This window comes from Thalassophryne amazonica, chromosome 2 (assembly GCF_902500255.1).
Source record: "Thalassophryne amazonica chromosome 2, fThaAma1.1, whole genome shotgun sequence".
Classification (NCBI taxonomy): Eukaryota; Metazoa; Chordata; class Actinopteri; order Batrachoidiformes; family Batrachoididae; genus Thalassophryne; species Thalassophryne amazonica.
In genome coordinates, this window is record NC_047104.1 from 1,384,841 (window position 1) to 1,408,505 (window position 23,665).

The following is a 23,665-nucleotide window of genomic DNA, read 5'->3' on the forward strand; positions in this document are numbered from 1 at the left end:
GTCTGAGTTATTTTCATTAGTTACTTCCTCCAAACCATCAACATGTCTATTAGACCCCATTCCTACCAGGCTGCTGAAGGAAGCCCTACCATTAATTAATGCTTCGATCTTAAATATGATCAATCTGTCTTTATTAGTTGGCTATGTACCACAGGCTTTTAAGGTGGCAGTAATTAAACCATTACTTAAAAAGCCATCACTTGACCCAGCTATCTTAGCTAATTATAGGCCAATCTCCAACCTTCCTTTTCTCTCAAAAATTCTTGAAAGGGTAGTTGTAAAACAGCTAACTGATCATCTGCAGAAGAATGGTCTATTTGAAGAGTTTCAGTCAGGTTTTAGAATTCATCATAGTACAGAAACAGCATTAGTGAAGGTTACAAATGATCTTCTTATGGCCTCAGACAGTGGACTCATCTCTGTGCTTGTTCTGTTAGACCTCAGTGCTTCTTTTGATACTGTTGACCATAAAATTTTATTACAGAGATTAGAGCATGTCATAGGTATTAAAGGCACTGCGCTGCGGTGGTTTGAATCATATTTATCTAATAGATTACAATTTGTTCATGTAAATGGGGAATCTTCTTCACAGACTAAAGTTAATTATGGAGTTCCACAAGGTTCTGTGCTAGGACCAATTTTATTCACTTTATACATGCTTCCCTTAGGCAGTATTATTAGACAGCATTGCTTAAATTTTCATTGTTACGCAGATGATACCCAGCTTTATCTATCCATGAAGCCAGAGGACACACACCAATTAGTTAAACTGCAGGATTGTCTTACAGAGTCATTTTTGATCAGGATATGTCATTCAATGCGCATATTAAACAAATATGTAGGACTCCTTTTTTGCATTTGCGCAATATCTCTAAAATCAGAAAGGTCTTGTCTCAGAGTGATGCTGAAAAACTAATTCATGCATTTATTTCCTCTAGGCTGGACTATTGTAATTCATTATTATCAGGTTGTCCTAAACGTTCCCTGAAAAGCCTTCAGTTAATTCAAAATGCTGCAGCTAGAGTACTAACAGGGACTAGAAGGAGAGAGCATATCTCACCCATATTGGCCTCTCTTCATTGGCTTCCTGTTAATTCTAGAATAGAATTTAAAATTCTTCTTCTTACTTATAAGGTTTTGAATAATCAGGTCCCATCTTATCTTAGGGACCTCGTAGTACCATATCACCCCAACAGAGCGCTTCGCTCTCAGACTGCAGGCTTACTTGTAGTTCCTAGGGTTTGTAAGAGTAGAATGGGAGGCAGAGCCTTCAGCTTTCAGGCTCCTCTCCTGTGGAACCAGCTCCCAATTCAGATCAGGGAGACAGACACCCTCTCTACTTTTAAGATTAGGCTTAAAACTTTCCTTTTTGCTAAAGCTTATAGTTAGGGCTGGATCAGGTGACCCTGAACCATCCCTTAGTTATGCTGCTATAGACGTAGACTGCTGTGGGGTTCCCATGATGCACTGAGTGTCTCTTTCTCTTTTTGCTCTGTATGCACCACTCTGCATTTAATCATTAGTGATTGATCTCCCCTCCACAGCATGTCTTTTTTCTGGTTCTCTCCCTCAGCCCCAACCAGTCCCAGCAGAAGACTGCCCCTCCCTGAGCCTGGTTCTGCTGGAGGTTTCTTCCTGTTAAAAGGGAGTTTTTCCTTCCCACTGTCGCCAAGTGCTTGCTCACAGGGGGTCGTTTTGACCGTTGGGGTTTTTCTGTAATTATTGTATGGCTTTTGCCTTACAATATAAAGCACCTTGGGGCAACTGTTTGTTGTGATTTGGCGCTATATAAATGAAATTGATTGATTGATTGAAAAGTTATTTTTAATTTTTGCAAATTTATAAAAAAAAAAAAAAAAAGAAATCCCATGTCCATTAGTATTAACAGTCTTTGTTGATGCACCTTTTGGCAGCAATTCCCGCCTCAAGTCTTCTTGAATATGATGCCACAAGCTTGGTGCATCTATCTTTGGGCAGTCTGGTCCATTCCTCTTTGCAGCACCTCTCAAGCTCCATCAGGTTGGATAGGGAGTGTTGGTGCACAGACATTTTCAGATCTCTCCAGAGATGTTCAGTCAGATTCAGGTCTGGACTCTGGCTGGGCCACTCAAGGACATTCACAGAGTTGTCCTGAAGACACTCCTTTGATATCTTGGCTGTGTGTTTAGGGTCATTGTCCTGCTGAAAGATGAACTGCCGCCCCAGTCTGAGGTCAAGAGCACTCTGGAGCAGGTTTTCATCCAGGATGTCTCTGTACATTGCTGCATTCATCTTTCCCTCAATCCTGACGAGTCTCCCAGTTCCTGCTGCTGAAAAACATCCCCACAGCATGATGCTGCCACCACCATGCTTCACTGTAGGGATGGTGCCTGGTTTCCTCCAAACATGACGTCAAAGAGTTAATCTTTGTCTCATTAGACCAGAGGGTCATTCCATGTGAAAACCAGTTAGAAAAACACTTCTCAGCTCTGGTCTGCAAATTTAATATGTTGTTCCGATTACAAAGTTATGGCAAAATGCCAAATATTAGGTCTCTGTTATGAAAACTTTTGAATTTGATTAGCAATTACCTCTACTGTCATCTGGGGTGTCAAAAAATCGCCATATTTTAAGGCTTTTTGAAAATTAGCACTATTCTAGCAACCATAAAACTGGCTTAAACCAACTTTATATATGATATAACCTAAAAGCAATGCTCAATCACATGAGAAGTCACAGTAAAACAAATCAGACTGCCACAGCACATTTATTTCCTTCATTTTGGCACTATCCGACGGACAAGTCAAATTATGGGTTTAGTACCAATTGAAGACTTTATAGATGGCAGATCATACCAGATACACCACAGCTGACTCAATTTTCCAACTTTACACAAAAAGGTAGCCTAGGACGCACAGTTTCAATGCTGTGACATCAGCAGAAGTGTAGTTATTGACGTCCAACGTTGGTAAAAAAAAAAAAACAAAAAAAAAAACAACAGTCTTCGCAAAAAGTGAAAAATTCACAAACATTTCCCAGGACTATTAACTTCAAAGGTTTTCAAGACAGAGACCTAATATTTGACATTTTACCCCAACTTTGTAATAGAAACAACATATTAAATTTGCAGACCAGGGCTGAGAGGTGACCTGGGAGCCTCTGGTTGACTTGAGATGGAATGACCCCAGAGAATTTTGTTTCTCCTGGTCTGAGAGTCCTTCAGGTGCCTTTTACTAAGGAGTGGCTTCCATCTGGCCACTCTACCATACAGGCCTGACTGGTGGATTGCTGCAGAGATGGTTGTCCTTCTGGAAGGTTCTCCTCTCTCCACAAAGGAATGCTGGAGCTCTGACAGTGTGACCATCGGGTTCTTGGTCACCTCCCTGACTAAGGTCCTTCTCCTCCGATCGCTCAGTTTAGACGGGCGTCCAGCTCTATGAAGAGTCCTGCTGGATCTGAAATTCTTCCATTTACAGATGGTGGAGGCCACTGTGCTCATTGGGACCTTCAAAGCAACAGAAATGTTTCTGTTCTGTTTGACCTGAGCATATGTCCCAGAACGTGTAGCCTTGGTGGAGGTATTTGCAGTGGTGGACACAGCTAACCAAAAAGTTAGGTTCATTAACAGCTAATCAGCTAACTGAAAAGTTATCTCTTACAAAGCTAAACCGATAAACCACCCAAAAATTTATCGGAAGCTACAGCTAACCAATAACTTTCAGTATTTTCTCCGGTAAACTTGCAACTACCAAGAAGTTGATTTTGAGTTTTAACACCACAATCGCTTCTGGCAGCATCAAAGGCGACTACAGACCCAAACAATGAGTCAGCACTTCTGTCTTTGTGCGCCCTGCCCCCTGCTGGAAGCTCCAGTTAACTACATATTTTGCAGTCATGAAGCAGTTGAGTGGAGCTAAGATCAACTCTGCATGCGCACACACACACACACACACACACACACACACACACACACACACACACACACACACACACACACACACACACACACACACACACACACGTCATGATTCCTTAACAGGATACAGCAGTGCCACCATGAGGCAGAGGTCTTGGAAAATAAAGCAGTTTTGACTTATGGTTTTGATTTATAAAGTAAATAAATCTGGATAGAATAATTCCATTAATGTCAATTCTGTCATTTTTACAAAGTTAAAATATAACACATTTTTAAATTTTAAATAATACACTAATTATGAAGTTTTGTAACAAACACAGACAGATGCCAGTGCGTCTTAAGTCTGGACTTGAAAGTCTCCACAGAATCTGACTGTTTTATTGACGCAGGGAGATCATTCCACAGAACAGGGGCACGATAAGAGAAAGCTCTGTGACCCACAGACTTCTTATTCACCCTAGGGACACAAAGTAGCACCCTGAGAACGTAAAGCCCGGGCCGGTACGTAAGGTTTAATTAGGTCAGCTAGGTAGGGAGGTGCCAGTCCATGAATAATTTTATAGGTTAGTAGCAGAACCTTAAAATCTGATCTCACTGGGACAGGAAGCCAATGAAGAGACGCCAAAATGGGTGTAATGTGGTCAAACTTTCTGCTTTGTGTCAAAAGTCTGGCTGCAGCATTTTGAACCAGTTGGAGACCCCTAATGCTGGACTGCGGTAAACCAGAAAATAGAACATTGCAGTAGTCCAATCTAAAAGAGACAAACACATGAATCAGGGTCTCAGCATCAGCCATAGACAGGTTGGGACGAATCTTCACTAAATTTCGCAGGTGGAAGAAAGCAGTCCTCGTAATATTTCTAATGTGGAGGTCAAAGGACAACGTAGGATCAAAAATTACCCCAAGGTTCCTCACTTCGTCAGTATGATGTATGACACACGAGCTGAGGCTGAGTGTTAACTGGTCAAATTGATGTCGATGTCTCACTGGACCAAGAACCATCATTTCAGTCTTATCAGAGTTTAAAAGTAGGAAGTTTCTAGACATCCAACTTCTCACTGATGCAAGGCAATCTTCTAAGGATTTCATGTGGATGAGATGATCAGCAGTTATGACATCAACCATGCAAGAGCACTCCCAGTAATCCCAAAATGATTTTCCAGCCTATCAAGTAGAATATGATGATCTACTGTATCAAATGCAGCACTGAGATCTAACAGCAACAGAACCGTAGTGGTGTCTGAATCCATTGTAAGCAGAAGATCATTCACCACTTTAGTGAGAGCCGTCTCTGTGGAATGATATTTTCTAAAAGCAGACTGCAGTGGCTCAAAGAGATTATTCTCAGTAAGATAGTCTACAAGCTGCTGTGACACCACTTTTTCCAGAATTTTAGAGCAAAATGATAGATTTGATATCGGCCGATAGTTTGTCAATACACTAGGGTCAAGATTAGATTTCTTAAGTAATGTTTTAATCACTGCAGATTTAAAACATTTAGGAACAGATCCAGAAGTTAAAGAAAGATTAATAATTTCCAGCACAGTCGGCCCAAGAGTGGACCACAGGTCCTTAAACAGTTTTGTTGGTATAGGATCAAATAAACAGGTTGTGCTTTTTCTTGACGTTACGAGTTTCGTCAGCATGCCCAGTGAGATACTATCAAATTCTGTAAATCTAGGTAATACCTCAGTAATGGTGTCCACCTCAATATCAGGGTGTAGTGGCTGGGTTAAGGCATGCTGGGATATGTTTAACCTAATGTCTTCTATTTTCTTCTCAAAGTAATCCAAGAAATCTTGTGCTGTAAAAGGAGAGCAAACTACAGGTGGTTGTCCATGAATAAGTGTTGCCACCGTGTCGAACAAGAACTTTGAGTTATGCTTGTTTTTGTTGATCAAATCAGAGTAATAGGTCCACTTTGTAGCCAATAATACGTTTATAATCTAAGATAGCATCACGCCACGCAAGGTGGAATACTTCTAATTCTGAACGACGCCATTTCTGTTCTAGACCTCTAGCCTTATGCTTGAGGTCACGCAGGTAATCATTGAACCAAGGTGACTGTGTTTTGAGCACTGAGTTTAAACTATCCACAAGTCTGTCTACTGACTGGGTAGTTGTCAAATGTGAAGCTAAGACATCAGGCAGTCTAGCTTCTAGTTCAGTTTTAGTTGAGGAGTTGATGCATTGCCGTAATTATATATAAGGTTGTTGTTCCACTAAACACGGCAGCGAAACTGTAAACTTAATAACTGAGTGATCAGAGACCACTGATGTAAGAGGCATGATGTCAATATTCATGACAGCAATACCAAGTGTGAGAACCAGATCCAGGGTATTTCCACTAATGTGCGTCAAATCCTGAATGCATTTTCCATAAATGATTTGCAGAGGGGATCAGAAGGCTTATTTATATGAACGTTAAAGTCACCAATGATCAGAATGTTACCTGCACTAGTTGACAAGTTAGAGATGAACGCACCAAATTCATCTAAGAATTCAGAATATGGGCCAGGAGGCCTATATACAGTGACAAACTAATACGGCTGATTTTTATTCTTCTGACCTTGGCAATGCGTAATATCCTGAGGAGTGTGGAATCAGATGCTCAAACGAGCTATATTTGTGACCCCCAACAGCTAATAAGCTAAACCTAGATTTATAAATAAGAGCAACACCCCCGCCTTGCTTCGCATCACGAGGGACGTGACTAAATGTATATGCTGGTGGGCAGGCCTCATTTAAGGGGAGGACAGCTGTAGGTTTAAGCCAGGTTTCACATAGCCCAATCATATCTATGTGATGATCAGTAATTAGATAATTAACCAACAATGATTTTGAGGACAGTGATCGTATGTTAATGAGACCCAGACTCAGTGGGGTTGACAGTTGAACTGTTTGGGTTTAGGGGTGGTTCCAGAGTAGCATATATAAGATGCCTAGAAGTAGGTTTAGGTTTGTGACATTCCACATGAGTTGTAGGTAGGAGACAAAATCTTTGCTATTGCTGGAACAACCACTGGGCCATCCTCAATTTCAACATCATCCAATGTAGTAATGGGTATTAAGTTTGGAAAGCATATCCCTCTATGATTTTTATGGACACGTCTACGGAAGCAGGCCACAGTCTCAACTTGCTGAATTTCCCTCCCTGGCAGATAAACTGCACTATCATCATAGTAGATTTTCTGCACTAATTTCCCTGCTAAGTTAATGGATTCCACATCCACATTTGTCATAAGCCTTGCAGGGTCTCTAATCACCTGCTCCATGGCCAGCTGTAAATTCCTAATGTTACCCCAACTGTAGAGCTCTGTCTATGTCCACAGACAAGATGGCAGCGCCTTACCCAGTAGGGTGAAGGCCGTCCGGCATCAGCAAGACACAGCGGCCCCAGAACGAAGGCCAGTTATCAATAAAGCTAAAGCCTTGCTGTCTACAAAACTGTGCCAGCCACCTATTTAACGATGTCAGCCTGCTAAATGCCTCATCAGTACCCCGGGAGGGGACCAGAGACTATTAATTGATGCAGACACATATTTTTGGCAAAGTCACAAGTCCTCTCTGTGTGCTTTTTGTGACCTCTGAGTGCTTCAGCTGATATCATTGCTGCTGATGTGAATAACTATGTGATTATATCTCATGTCATGTTCCTTCATCTGTCTTCCCTTCTGCAGTGTCAGCACCCTAAGATGGGATGCAATGACGGGAGCTCTGGCCCCAGGAATACATTTAATGTCAGCCGGCGTCTGTAACCTGACTTTGCAGGTGATAGAATCCCCTATCACTAGGGGATTCGGCCTGGAGACAGGAGTGGAAGTCACTTGTGGGCTCAGAGAATTCACATCAGGTAATTCCAAGGTGGAGAACCGACTCACAGTTCGCAGTGGTGAGTGTGATCGGGGTACCACAACCGGGCAACAAGCCCAACGGGGTTTCCTCTGGCTTGCCACAGTCCGAAATCCGTACTCCACAGACGGCATTTCTGGGCTAATGCTAATGGGCTCGCTAGCCAGCCCAACACTAACCTCATCTGGAGTGCCCCTAACATCTAACTCCACTGAGCTAAGAAGCTGCTTTAACTTACGGACACGGCTCTCTAAGAGAGCCACCCTATCTTCCAACATCACATAAGATTTACGGAGAGTGTAAAGTAGGTAAAGTAGTGTACTTTGTGTCCCTAGCGTGAATAAAAGTCTGCGGGTCACAGAGCTTTCTCTTATCGTGCCCCTGTTCTGTGGAATGATCTCCCTGCATCAATAAAACAGTCAGATTCTGTGGAGACTTTCAAGTCCAGACTTAAGACGCACTTGTTGTCCCTTTCATATGGCTAGCATACTGGTACAGTTTTGTTTTACACTTTTTACTCTTTTAATTCATTTTATTAGTAATTGGAACGGGCCGTGACCTCAACTTTACCTAAATTCTGGGTCTTTTAGTGAAGGTTAGGGTTAGTGGCCGGCGATCACCTTAGTATTTCTCTGTTTTTCTTGTTGTTTAATGCTGACAAATTATACGGTATTTGTTGTCTTTCTGAAGCCTGATTCTGTTTTTTTTCTCTCTGAGGTGCAGCTCCATCCAGAGATGGGTGTGGTGTGTTTCTGAAACCCTCCTATCCTGTATATTAGTTTTGTGAATTGTTCTGTAATTTGTATCATGGTCCAAGCAGAGGGTCACCCCTTTGAGTCTGGTCTGCTTGAGGTTCCTTCCTCAGAGGGAGTTTTGCCTTACCGCTGTTGCTTTGGGGGTTGGTAAGGTTAGACCTTACTTGTGTGAAGCACCTTGAGGCAACTCTGTTGTGATTTGGTGCCATATAAATGAAATAAACTGAAACTGAAATTGGTGTTTACATATAAATGTGCTTTTGTAAAATATGCCATTTTTTATTTGTTAAAAAAAAAACTGCAAAAGCCAAAAGTCATGTTGTGATTAGACAACCGTCTGATATAACTGGGGTCAAAATAAATACAACACTGCCACCTACTGGCGCCCAGACGCTCAGACCCTAACCCATAATCCTTTGCGCGTCAGAGAGTTGCTGCAGTTTAAACAGCACAGAGAAAAAACACACGACGACAATTATAAATGAACATTATACATCCAAAATGTACATTTTTATGTCTTTTCATCAGCTGCAGCAAGAGGATGCAACAACTCTCTGGCACACAAAGGATTAGACCCGTAGAGACGGTGCCTGCTTCCAGACTACCAATAACCAGCAAAAATCTATTTAAGCATAAAAATTCAAAAAGAAAAAATAATATAGCACCTTCAACTGCACCACAGACTAAAACAGTTAAATGTGGTCTATTAAACATTAGGTCTCTCTCTTCTAAGTCCCTGTTAGTAAATGATATAATAATTGATCAACATATTGATTTATTCTGCCTTACAGAAACCTGGTTACAGCAGGATGAATATGTTAGTTTAAATGAGTCAACACCCCCGAGTCACACTAACTGTCAGAATGCTCGTAGCACGGGCCGGGGCGGAGGATTAGCAGCAATCTTCCATTCCAGCTTATTAATTAATCAAAAACCCAGACAGAGCTTTAATTCATTTGAAAGCTTGTCTCCTAGTCTTGTCCATCCAAATTGGAAGTCCCAAAAACCAGTTTTATTTATTGTTATCTATCGTCCACCTGGTCGTTACTGTAAGGTTCTCTGTGAATTTTCAGACCTTTTGTCATTTACTCTGATGGACTACCCAGCAGTGGGGAATAAGTTTCATTACACTAGAAGTCTTTCAGAAAGCGCTGTAACTAGGTTTTAGGATATGATTCCTTCTTTATGTTCTCTAATGCCATATACCAACACAGTGCAGAGTAGCTACCTAAACTCTGTGAGATAGAGTATCTCGTCAATAGTTTTACATCCTCATTGAGGACAACTTTGGATGCTGTAGCTCCTCTGAAAAAGAGAGCCTTAAATCATCAATCATAACCATCCCAAAGACGTATTGTTATCTTTGGCTGCTTTCAGTGATGCCGGTATTTGGTTAGACTCTTTCTCTCAGATTGTTCTGTCAGTTATTTTCATTAGTTACTTCATCCAAACCATCAACATGTCTATTAGACCCCATTCCTACCAGGCTGCTCAAGGAAGCCCTACCATTATTTAATGCTTCGATCTTAAATATGATCAATCTATCTTTATTAGTTGGCTATGTACCACAAGCTTTTAAGGTGGCAGTAATTAAACCATTACTTAAAAAGCCATCACTTGATCCAGCTATCTTAACTAATTATAGGCCAATCTCCAACCTTCCTTTTCTCTCAAAAATTCTTGAAAGGGTAGTTGTTAAACAGCTAACTGATCATCTGCAGAGAAATGGTCTATTTGAAGAGTTTCAGTCAGGGTTTAGAATTCATCATAGTACAGAAACAGCATTAGTGAAGGTTACAAATGATCTTCTTATGGCCTCAGACAGTGGACTCATCTCTGTGCTTGTTCTGTTAGACCTCAGTGCTGCTTTTGATACTGTTGACCATAAAATTTTATTACAGAGATTACAGCATGCCATAAGTATTAAAGGCACTGCGCTGCGGTGGTTTGAATCATATTTATCTAATAGATTACAATTTGTTCATGTAAATGGGGAATCTTCTTCACAGACTAAGGTTAATTATGGAGTTCCACAAGGTTCTGTGCTAGGACCAATTTTATTCACTTTATACATGCTTCCCTTAGGCAGTATTATTAAATTTAGGGTTAACCCTAACCCTTAAATTTTCATTGTTACGCAGATGATACCCAGCTTTATCTATCCATGAAGCCAGAGGACACACACCAATTCATTATTATCAGGTTGTCCTAAACGTTCCCTGAAAAGCCTTCAGTTAATTAAAAATGCTACAGCTAGAGTACTAACAGGGACTAGAAGGAGAGAGCATATCTCACCCATATTGGCCTCTCTTCATTGGCTTCCTGTTAATTCTAGAATAGAATTTAAAATTCTTCTTCTTACTTATAAGGTTTTGAATAATCAGGTCCCATCTTATCTTAGGGACCTCATAGTACCATATCACCCCAATAGAGCGCTTCGCTCTCAGACTGCAGGCTTACTTGTAGTTCCTAGGGTTTGTAAGAGTAGAATGGGAGGCAGCGCCTTCAGCTTTCAGGCTCCTCTCCTGTGGAACCAGCTCCCAATTCAGATCAGGGAGACAGACACCCTCTCTACTTTTAAGATTAGGCTTAAAACTTTCCTTTTTGCTAAAGCTTATAGTTAGGGCTGGATCAGGTGACCCTGAACCATCCCTTAGTTATTATGCTGCTATAGACTTAGACTGCTGGGGGGTTCCCATGATGCACTGAGTGTTTCTTTTTCTTTTTGCTCTGTATGCACCACTCTGCATTTAATCATTAGTGATTGATCTCTGCTCCCCTCCACAGCATGTCTTTTTCCTGGTTCTCTCCCTCAGCCCCAACCAGTCCCAGCAGAAGACTGCCCCTCCCTGAGCCTGGTTCTGCTGGAGGTTTCTTCCTGTTAAAAGGGAGTTTTTCCTTCCCACTGTCGCCAAGTGCTTGCTCACAGGGGGTCATTTTGACCGTTGGGGCTTTTATGTAATTATTGTATGGCCTTGCCTTACAATATAAAACGCCTTGGGGCACCTGTTTGTTGTGATTTGGCACTATATAAATAAAATTGATTGATTATGAGATATCTCAATACTTAGAACTAATACTGCCATGAACACTACTGGCCAGTAGATGGCAGTAGAGACCCTGAAAACTTGTCAAAAACAAATATTCCAAATAAATAATCCGTGTCTGCTACGTTTAAGATGCGTGGAATTTAATAAACTCAAACTCAATTTCAGACATGTTATATATGTTACTCTGGAACAAAGACGACAGTGTTTGACATAAGCAAGACGTTACAGAGCAAACAGGAAGCGACTGCAGCTCACAATGATTCCAATTGAAAATAATTGAGAAGCAATCTGAGCTTCTTCTGTCATTTTTACATAAAACAAACAATGACAACATCTATAAACCCAGAGAATATATTCACGAGAGTTTTAGGCACAATATACAAATGTTTAATGCTGTTGTCCGTGTGGAGCCTGATCAGAGCGTCTCAAATGCATTTCTTCTGTTGTGACTGTACTGAGATAACTTGCCAGAAATGAGTTTGGTTAAAATTTTAACAATAAGTTAAAACTGTATGCCTCTGGATGACTTGGGTGATACTGCCAGCGAATTAGTATGGGGTCAAAAGAAATGAGCTTTTTTTCTTTTGCTTTTTTTTTCTTTTCTCTGACCAGTTCTCCTTTGCCTGTAGAGGATAGAACTGTACATCTACTAAAAAACATTTAACAGGTAGGTATGCAAATCTCTGATATCAGACTTTATAAATGTTTGTAACTGTTAAGCTTTGTTCACCACACCTGCAATAATATGTTAGCAGTCTAAAATTTATCAGACCAAAATTTATCGGAAGATAGTTAGTCCGCTGATGGTTAGCTTTGATAATTAGCAGTTAGCAGATTAGCGGAACTGTGCCCACCACTGAGTATTTGCTCTCCAAGTGTCCTTCCAGTTTCCTGTGAAATCCACGCCCTGGTTGTCAGGAGAGCTGCACTTCACTGTCACTGGTCTCTTCAGCATCAGGACTGAAATATGCTTTTCTGACTCATTTATGACAACTCTGCATTTGCAGTGACCAGATTCCTCTGGTTTGTCCTCCAGTTGGTTGTGAGGACCACGAGCAGCACACAGAACACAAAGCGTTACAGCTTCACCATCACAAACTCAAGCTGGAACTCACCTGTTTGCTGGCTGGAGGAGGTCACGGCTGAGGAAGACGGCGTGGCCGTGGTGGAGGTCACAGCTGAGGAGGACGGCGTGGCCGTGGTGGAGGTCACAGCTGAGGAGGACGGCGTGACCGTGGTGGAGGTCACGGCTGAGGAGGACGGCGTGACCGTGGTGGAGGTCACAGCTGAGGAGGACGGCGTGACCGTGGTGGAGGTCACAGCGGTGGTGGAGGTGATGTTAAAGAGGTTTGGTGTCTGGAAGCCGTCTTTGGTTTGATCGTCGTCCTCGTTGTGGCTGTCCTCCTCTGACGAAGAGGACTTCTCATCAGAGGAGCTGGCGAAAATGGCTTTGAACAGATCCATGGGAGGTCTGCTCTCCTCCTCTTCAGGCTCATCTTCATCTTCTTTCTTCCTCTCCATGGTCATCTCATCTGCTGACTGTGGAACATCAACAGGTTGAAGAATTCAGTTTTTAAATGACTTTAATCTTAAAAATCATCTCTCTAAAAGATAAAATCATCTCTACAGCAGGTGCTATGATCGAATCCCCTAAGCCTGGTCCCCAAAGTTCTCAGTTTAATGTGACATGTACACATCAAAAAGGGCCGACTTTAGGTTTAGTGATTCTGCTCTCTAGCGCCACCTGTAGGACAAACTACAAGTGACTCCTACTGGCTGGGATGTCATCCAAAAAACAAATTCTTCAAGAAAAAAAGGAGGAAGTGTCAAAAAATAAATACAAAAATTTAAGTCACCTTCTGAAATATATATATATATATACGAGGGCTGTCAATAAAGTTACGGTCCTTTTTATTTTTTTCAAAAACTATATGGATTTCATTCATATGTTTTTACGTCAGACATGCTTGAACCCTCGTGCGCATGCGTGAGTTTTTCCACGCCTGTCGGTGACGTCATTCGCCTGTGAGCACTCCTTGTGGGAGGAGTCGTCCAGCCCCTCGTCGGAATTCCTTTGTCTGAGAAGTTGCTGAGAGACTGGCGCGTTGTTTGATCAAAATTTTTTCTAAACCTGTGAGACACATCGAAGTGGACACGGTTCGAAAAATTAAGCTGGTTTTCAGTGAAAATTTTAACGGCTGATGAGAGATTTTGAGGTGATTCTGTCGCTTTAAGGACTTTTCACGGTGCGAGACGTCGCTCAGCGCTCTCAGGCAGCGTCATCAGCCTGTTCAAGCTGAAAACCTCCACATTTCAGGCTCTATTGATCCAGGACGTCGTGAGAGAACAGAGAAGTTTCAGAAGAAGTCGGTTTCAGCATTTTATCCGGATATTCCACTGTTAAAGGAGATTTTTTTAATGAAAGACGTGCGGACGGGTCCGCGCGTCGGGACGCAGCCGCCGCGACGCTCCGCCACAGGAAAAACACCTCTGTTGAAAGCCTTAAGGACAAGTTGGAACATGTCCTGCCTGTTAAACAATTTCTCATATACTCACTCCACTGAAAGCCATCAAAAGCCGCCTGGATTTTACAAATGGTTATCAACACGGAGGTGTTTTTCCTGTGCCGCCGCACCGCGTCGGCTGCGTCCCGACGCGCGGATCCGTCCGCACGTCTTTCATTAAAAAAATCTCCTTTAACAGTGGAATATCCGGATAAAATGCTGAAACCGACTTCTTCTGAAACTTCTCTGTTCTCTCACGACGTCCTGGATCAATAGAGCCTGAAATGTGGAGGTTTCCAGCTTGAACAGGCTGATGACGCTGCCTGAGAGCGCAGCGCGACGTCTCGCACCGTGAAAAGTCCTTAAAGCGACAGAATCACGTCAAAATCTCTCATCAGCTGTTAAAATTTTCACTGAAAACCAGCTTAATTTTTCGAACCGTGTCCACTTCGATGTGTCTCACAGGTTTAGAAAAAATTTTGATCAAACAACGCGCCAGTCTCTCAGCAACTTCTCAGACAAAGGAATTCCGACGAGGGGCTGGACGACTCCTCCCACAAGGAGTGCTCACAGGCGAATGACGTCACCGACAGGCGTGGAAAAACTCACGCATGCGCACGAGGGTTCAAGCATGTCTGACGTAAAAACATATGAATGAAATCCATATAGTTTTTGAAAAAAATAAAAAGGACCGTTACTTTATTGACAGCCCTCGTATATATATATGTATATATATATATATATATATATATAAATTGGTCCTAGCACAGAACCTTGTGGAACTCCATAATTAACCTTAGTCTGTGAACAAATTCTAATCTATTAGATAAATATGATTCAAACCACTGCAGCGCAGTGCCTTTAATACCTATGGCATGCTCTAATCTCTGTAATAAAATTTTATGGTCAACAGTATCAAAAGCTGCACTGAGGTCTAACAGGACGAGCACAGAGATGAGCCCACTGTCTGAGGCCATAAGAAGATCATTTGTAACCTTCACTAATGCTGTTTCTGTACTATGATGAATTCTGAAACCTGACTGAAACTCTTCAAATAGACCATTTCTCTGCAGATGATCAGTTAGCTGTTTTACAACTACCCTTTCAAGAATTTCTGAGAGAAAAGGAAGGTTGGAGATTGGCCTATAATTAGCTAAGATAGCTGGGTCAAGTGATGGTCTAATAGACATGTTGATGGTTTGGAGGAAGTAACTAATGAAAATAACTCAGACAGAACAATCGGAGAGAAAGAGTCTAACCAAATACCAGCATTACTGAAAGCAGTCGAACATAAAGATATGTCTTTGGGATGGTTATGAGTAATTTTTTCTCTAACAGTTAAAATTTTATTAGCAAAGAAAGTCATGAAGTCATTACTAGTTAAAGTTAAAGGAATACTCGGCTCAATAGAGCTCTGACTCTTTGTCAGCCTGGCTACAGTGCTGAAAAGAAACCTGGGGTTGTTCTTATTTTCTTCAATTAGTGATGAGTAGAAAGATGTCCTAGCTTTACGGAGGGCTTTTTTATAGAGCAACAGACTCTTTTTCCAGGCTAAGTGAAGATCTTCTAAATTAGTGAGACGTCATTTCCTCTCCAGCTTACGGGTTATCTGCTTTAAGCTGTGAGTTTGTGGGTTATACCACGGAGTCAGGCACTTCTGATTTAAGGCTCTCTTTTTCAGAGGAGCTACAGCATCCAAAGTTGTGCTCAATGAGGATGTAAAACTATTGACGAGATACTCTATCTCACTCACAGAGTTTAGGTAGCTACTCTGCACTGTGTTGGTACAACCCCTGGCAAAAATTATGGAATCACTGGCCTCGGATGATGTTCATTCAGTTGTTTAATTTTGTAGAAAAAAAGCAGATCACAGACATGACACAAAACTAAAGTCATTTCAAATGGCAACTTTCTGGCTTTAAGAAACACTATAAGAAATCAAGAAAAAAAGATTGTGACAGTCAGTAACGGTTACTTTTTTAGACCAAGCAGAGGAAAAAAATATGGAATCACTCAATTCTGAGGAATAAATTATGGAATCACCCTGTAAATTTTCATCCCCCAAACTAACACCTGCATCAAATCAGATCTGCTCGTTGACATTGACCCTATATGTCTTTTTGCAAGGAATGTTTTCACAGTTTTTGCTCTATGGCAAGATGCATTATCATCTTGAAAAATGATTTAATCATCCTCAAACATCCTTTCAATTGTCCAAAATATCAACGTAAACTTGTGCATTTATTGATGATGTAATGACAGCCATCTCCCCAGTGCCTTTACCTGACATGCAGCCCCATATCATCAATGACTGTGGAAATTTACATGTTCTCTTCAGGCAGTCATCCTTATAAATCTCATTGGAACGGCACCAAACAGAAGTTCCAGCATCATCACCTTGCCCAATGCAGATTCCAGATTCATCACTGAATATGACTTTCATCCAGTCATCCACAGTCCACGATTGCTTTTCCTTAGCCCATTGTAACCTTGTTTTTTTCTGTTTAGGTGTTAATGATGGCTTTTGTTTAGCTTTTCTGTATGTAAATCCCATTTCCTTTAGGCGGTTTCTTACAGTTCCGTCACAGACGTTGACTCCAGTTTCCTCCCATTCCTTCCTCATTTGTTTTGTTGTGCATTTTTCGATTTTTGAGACATATTGCTTTAAGTTTTCTGTCTTGAAGCTTTGATGTCTTCCTTGGTCTACCAGTATGTTTGCCTTTAACAACCTTCCCATGTTGTTTGTATTTGGTCCAGAGTTTAGACACAGCTGACTGTGAACAACCAACATCTTTTGCAACATTGCGTGATGATTTACCTTCTTTTAAGAGTTTGATAATCCTCTCCTTTGTTTCAATTGACATCTCTCGTGTTGGAGCCATGATTCATGTCAGTCCACTTGGTGCAACAGCTCTCCAAGGTGTGATCACTCCTTTTTAGATGCAGACTAACAAGCAGATCTGATATGATGCAGGTGTTAGTTTTGGGGATGAACATTTACAGGGTGATTCCATAATTTTTTCCTCAGAATTGAGTGATTCCATATTTTTTTCCTCTGTTTGGTCTAAAAAAGTAACCGTTACTGACTGCCACAATCTTTTTTTATTGATTTCTTATAGTGTTTCTTAAAGCCAGAAAGTTGCCATTTGAAATGACTTTAGTTTTGTGTCATGTCTGTGATCTGCTTTTTTTCTACAAAATTAAACAACTGAATGAACATCCTCCGAGGCCGGTGATTCCATAATTTTTGCCAGGGGTTGTATATGGCATTGGAGAACATAAAGAAGGAATCATATCCTTAAACCTAGTTACAGCGCTTTCAGAAAGACTTCTACTGTAATGAAACTTATTCCCCACTGCTGGGTAGTCCATTAAAGTAAATGTAAATGTTATTAAGAAATGATCAGACAGAAGAGCAATCAATCAATCAATCAATCAACTTTTTTCTTATATAGCGCCAAATCACAACAAACAGTTGCCCCAAGGCGCTCCATATTGTAAGGCAAAGCCATACAATAATTATGAAAAACCCTAACGGTCAAAACGACCCCCTATGAGCAAGCACTTGGCCACAGTGGGAAGGAAAAACTCCCTTTTAACAGGAAGAAACCTCCAGCAGAACCAGGCTCAGGGAGGGGCAGTCTTCTGCTGGGACTGGTTGGGGCTGAGGGCAAAAAACAGGAAAAAGACATGCCGTGAAGGGGGGCAGAGATCGATCACTAATGATTAAATGCAGAGTGATGCATACGGAGCAAAAAGAGAAAGAAACAGTGCATCATGGGAACCCCCCCACAATCTACGTCTAAAGCAGCATAACCAAGGGATGGTCCAGGGTCACCCGATCCAGCCCTAACTATAAGCCTTAGCGAAAAGGAAAGTTTTAAGCCTAATCTTAAAAGTAGAGAGGGTGTCTGTCTCCCTGATCTGAATTGGGAGCTGGTTCCACAGGAGAGGAGCCTGAAAGCTGAAGGCTCTGCCTCCCATTCTACTCTTACAAACCCTAGGAACTACAAGTAAGCCCGCAGTCTGAGAGCGAAGCGCTCTAATGGGGTAATATGGTACTACGAGGTCCCTAAGATAAGATGGGACCTGATTATTCAAAACCTTATAAGTAAGAAGAAGAATTTTAAATTCTATTCTAGAATTAACAGGAAGCCAATGAAGAGAGGCCAACACGGGTGAGATATGTTCTCTCCTGCTAGTCCCCGTCAGTACTCTAGCTGCAGCATTCTGAACCAACTGAAGGCTTTTTAGGGAACTTTTAGGACAACCTGATAATAATGAATTACAATAGTCCAGCCTAGAGGAAATAAATGCATGAATTAGTTTTTCAGCATCACTCTGAGACAAGACCTTTCTGATTTTAGAGATATTGCGTAAATGCAAAAAGGCAGTCCTACATATTTGTTTAATATGCGCTTTGAATGACATATCCTGATCAAAAATGACTCCAAGATTTCTCACAGTATTACTAGAGATCAGGGAAATGCCATCCAGAGTAACGATCTGGTTAGACACCATGCTTCTAAGATTTGTGGGGCCAAGTACAATAACTTCAGTTTTATCTGAGTTTAAAAGCAGGAAATTAGAGGTCATCCATGTCTTTATGTCTGTAAGACAATCCTGCAGTTTAGCTAATTGGTGTGTATCCTCTGGCTTCATGGATAGATAAAGCTGGGTATCATCTGCGTAACAATGAAAATTTAAGCAATACCGTCTAATAATACTGCCTAAGGGAAGCATGTATAAAGTGAATAAAATTGGTCCTAGCACAGAACCTTGTGGAACTCCATAATTAACTTTAGTCTGTGAAGAAGATTCCCCATTTACATGAACAAACTGTAATCTATTAGACAAATATGATTCAAACCACCGCAGCGCAGTGCCTTTAATACCTATGACATGCTCTAATCTCTGTAATAAAATTTTATGGTCAACAGTATCAAAAGCAGCACTGAGGTCCAACAGAACAAGCACAGAGATAAGTACACTGTCCGAAGCCATAAGAAGATCATTTGTAACCTTCACTAATGCTGTTTCTGTACTATGATGAATTCTAAAACCTAACTGGAACTCTTCAAATAGACCATTCCTCTGCAGGTGATCAGTTAGCTGTTTTACAACTACCCTCTCAAGAATCTTTGAGAGAAAAGGAAGGTTGGAGATTGGCCTATAATTAGCTAAGATAGCTGGGTCAAGTGATGGCTTTTTAAGTAATGGTTTAATTACTGCCACCTTAAAGGCCTGTGGTACATAACCAACTAACAAAGATAGATTGATCATATTTAAGATTGAAGCATTAAATAATGGTAGGACTTCCTTGAGCAGCCTGGCAGGAATGGGGTCTAATAAACATGTTGATGGTTTGGATGAAGTAACTAATGAAAATAACTCAGACAGAACAATCGGAGAGAAAGAGTCTAACCAAATACCGGCATCACTGAAAGCAGCCAAAGATAACGATACATCTTTGGGATGGTTATGAGTAATTTTTTCTCTAATAGTCAAAATTTTGTTAGAAAGAAAGTCATGAAGTCATTACTAGTTAAAGTTAATGGAATACTCAGCTCAATAGAGCTCTGACTCTTTGTCAGCCTGGCTACAGTGCTGAAAAGAAACCTGAGGTTATTCTTATTTTCTTCAATTAGTGATGAGTAGAAAGATGTCCTAGCTTTACGGAGGGCTTTTTTATAGAGCAACAAACTCTTTTTCCAGGCTAAGTGAAGATCTTCTAAATTAGTGAGACGCCATTTCCTCTCCAACTTACGGGTTATCTGCTTTAAGCTACGAGTTTGTGAGTTATACCACGGAGTCAGACACTTCTGATTTAAAGCTCTCTTTTTCAGAGGAGCTACAGCATCCAAAGTTGTCTTCAAAGAGGATGTAAAACTATTGACGAGATACTCCAACTCCCTTACAGAGTTTAGGTAGCTACTCTGCTCTGTGTTGGTATATGACATTAGAGAACATAAAGAAGGAATCATATCCTTAAACCTAGTTACAGCGCTTTCTGAAAGACTTCTAGTGTAATGAAACTTATTCCCTACTGCTGGGTAGTCCATCAGGGTAAATGTAAATGTTATTAAAAAATGATCAGACAGAAGGGAGTTTTCAGGGAATACTGTTAAGTCTTCTATTTCCATACCATAAGTCAGAACAAGATCTAAGATATGATTAAAGCGGTGGGTGGACTCATTTACTTTTTGAGCAAAGCCAATAGAGTCTAATAATAGATTAAATGCAGTGTTGAGGCTGTCATTCTCAGCATCTGTGTGGATGTTAAAATCGCCCACTATAATTATCTTATCTGAGCTAAGCAGTAAGTCAGACAAAAGGTCTGAAAATTCACAGAGAAACTCACAGTAACTACCAGGTGGACGATAGATAATAACAAATAAAACTGGTTTTTGGGACTTCCAATTTGGATGGACAAGACTAAGAGTCAAGCTTTCAAATGAATTAAAGCTCTGTCTAGGTTTTTGATTAATTAATAAGCTGGAATGGAAGATTGCTGCTAATCCTCCGCCACGGCCCGTGCTACGAGCATTCTGACAGTTAGTGTGACTCGGGGGTGTTGACTCATTTAAACTAACATATTCATCCTGCTGTAACCAGGTTTCTGTTAGGCAGAATAAATCAATACGTTGATCAATTATTATATCATTTACCAACAGGGACTTAGAAGAGAGAGACCTAATGTTTAATAGACCACATTTAACTGTTTTAGTCTGTGGTGCAATTGAAGGTGCTATATTATTTTTTCTTTTTGAATTTTTATGCTTAAATAGATTTTTGCTGGTTATTGGTGGTCTGGGAGCAGGCACCGTCTCTACGGGGATGGGGTAATGAGGGGATGGCAGGGGGAGAGAAGCTGCAGAGAGGTGTATAAGACCACAGCTCTGCCTCCTGGTCCCAACCCTGGATAGTCACAGTTTGGAGGATCCAAGAAAATTGGCCAGATTTCTAGAAATGAGAGCTGCTCCATCTAAAGTGGGATGGATGCCGTCTCTCCTAACAAGACCAGGTTTTCCCCAGAAGCTTTGCCAATTATCAATGAAGCCCACCTCATTTTTTGGACACCACTCAGACAACCAGCAATTCAAGGAGAACATGCGGCTAAACATGTCACTCCCGGTCTGATTGGGGAGGGGCCCAGAGAAAACAACAGAGTCTGACATTGTTTTGCAAAGTTACACACCGATTTAATGTTAATTTTAGTGACCTCCGATTGGCGTAACCGAGTGTCATTACTGCCGACGTGAATTACAATCTTACCAAATTTACGCTTAGCCTTAGCCAGCAATTTCAAATGTCCTTCGATGTCGCCTGCTCTGGCCCCCGGAAGACAATTGACAATGGTTGCTGGTGTCGCTAACTTCACATTTCTCAAAACAGAGTCGCCAATAACCAGAGTTTGATCCTCGGCGAGTGTATCGTCAAGTGGGGAAAAACGGTTAGAGATGTGAACGGGTTGACGGTGTACACGGGGCTTCTGTTTAGGGCTACGCTTCCTCCTCACAGTCACCCAGTCAGCCTGCTTTCCCGACTGCCCGGGATCTGCCAGGGGGGAACTAACGGCGGCTAAGCTACCTTGGTCCGCACCGACTACAGGGGCCTGGCTAGCTGTAGAATTTTCCACGGTGCGGAGCCGAGTCTCCAATTCGCCCAGCCTGGCCTCCAAAGCTACGAACAAGCTGCACTTATTACAAGTACCGTTACTGCCAAAGGAGGCCGAGGAATAACTAAACATTTCACACCCAGAGCAGAAAAGTACGGGAGAGACAGGAGAAGCCGCCATGCTAAATCGGCTAAGAGCTAGTAGCTACGCAACCTAGCGGATTCCTAAAAACACACAAAGTGAATAATGTGTAAATAATTTAGAGGTGATTCAGCAGAAGGAGTGCCCCAATCAAGGCACCAAACAGGCCATGAAGCAGCACAGGCAACGCACGACAACAGCGAACGCACGACAACGGTGCTAAAATAAAATAAAAATCGACTAAACACGCTGTGGAGCAGCACAGATAACGCACGACAACAGTGCTAAAAAAAAAAAAAAATAATAAAAACAAAAGCGTTAGCAAGCTAGTTAGCTTGCCAACGCTGATGAAAGTTAGCTGATAAAAGTGCTCCGTCGTGATGTTTTGACCGTTAGAGGTCTTCCTTAGGCGTTGGAGCACAGTAAAAAAGTAAAAAAAAAAAGTAAAAAGGTAAAAAAGTAAAAAAAAAAAAGTAAAAAGGTAAAAAAGTAAAAAAGTCTTGAAAAAGACTGTTAATTCAAGTCCAAAGCAGCAGGTAGCAGTCTCTGTGTAAACAGTCCCAACAGAGAGCCAAAATTCTGATTGCAACAGCCAATCACAGATTATCACAGATTATCCTTTGTGTCCATCATTTACCTGTATTTTGGCATGCTTGGTGACAGAAAGTTATGTTGGATCCAAACTGATCCAAAAAGGCTAGGACCAAAAGTTATATTGGATCGGTTCCCACTGACCAATAGCATTAGAGCTTACTGCCAACAGCTAGCCAATCAGAGTGCAGCATACAAAGGTCAGGAACTAGCTGACAGATGCTGGTTGAAAAAATGGCAACATGTCAACAACAGCAGAAAATCGTCTGCCAGCGAGGTTTGCTGAGTTCACAGAGGAGGAACTGGTGGAAATATTGAACTCCAAGGATGAGTTCAATACACTAAGAAGGTAGACAAGCACGCTACTGACGTTTTAGAAGCATTCATATGCTGTTCACAACAAAATAAATTGATCTAATTTACTTGACTCTTTGTTGTTTGCTTAATTTGGGAGGGGGGTGGAGAACATAACGATGGATGGCAAGTCATCCAACATAGAGAAATATGCGCCTCGTCCAATATAACTTTTCTGAATCCAATATTTCTCTATGTTGGAAGACTTGCCATCCATTATTTGTATAATATATATATATAGAGCCTCACCTGTCATCACACACACACACACACACACGAACATTTGAGTGCTCATCTGACCTTTCGACTATACTTCCAACATACCACTTGCCATCATAGACCCAAGCAGCAAAGTTCTCCATCTTCACAAAGCTAAAGTGATTAAACCAACCCGCAAATCCAAGTCCTTTTATAAGAGAAGACATAATATCTGGTAGCATCAGATATTATCGCTGAGTCTCTACTTACAAATTATCTACTTTGTTTCTGTTTTTCTTGTTTTTGAAAAAAAAAATAGCTGCAGATGTAACAAATTAACAAAGTAAAGCTGCTTTCTGACTACTGTGTGAATATATCAGGTAGCACAGCTGTACAGTATTTAATATCATGATTCCGCCTGCAGGAAATTGTACATACAAGTATCTTTATATTTTAAAACAAAATTACAAGATGTGTAAGACTACATGGTAAAAATATTAATTTGATTAGCAATTACCTCCATTGTCATCTGGGGTGTCGAAAACTGACATATTTTAAGGCTTTTTAAAAATTAGCACAATTCTAGCACAACCAACTTTATATATGATATAACCTAAAAGCAATGCTCAATCACATTAGAAGTCATAGTACAACAAATTTATTTCCTTCATTTTGGCACTATCAGAAATATGATGGACAAGTCAAA

At 41.1% G+C, this 23,665-nt stretch overlaps 1 protein-coding gene across 2 annotated transcripts in view; it reads right to left on the reverse strand.

Annotated features, from left to right (window-relative positions):
• gpatch1 (G patch domain containing 1) overlaps positions 1-23,665 on the reverse strand; it is a 77,633-nt gene that overhangs the window by 4,744 nt on the left and 49,224 nt on the right. For both annotated transcript variants that reach the window (XR_004563993.1, XM_034182928.1), the window contains exon 16: positions 12,669-13,092. Coding sequence is in view for 1 of the 2 variants with exons in the window: in XM_034182928.1 (XP_034038819.1) it covers positions 12,669-13,092 (424 nt within the window). In the remaining variant the exon portion in view is untranslated. The remainder of the gene's footprint in view (positions 1-12,668; positions 13,093-23,665) is intronic.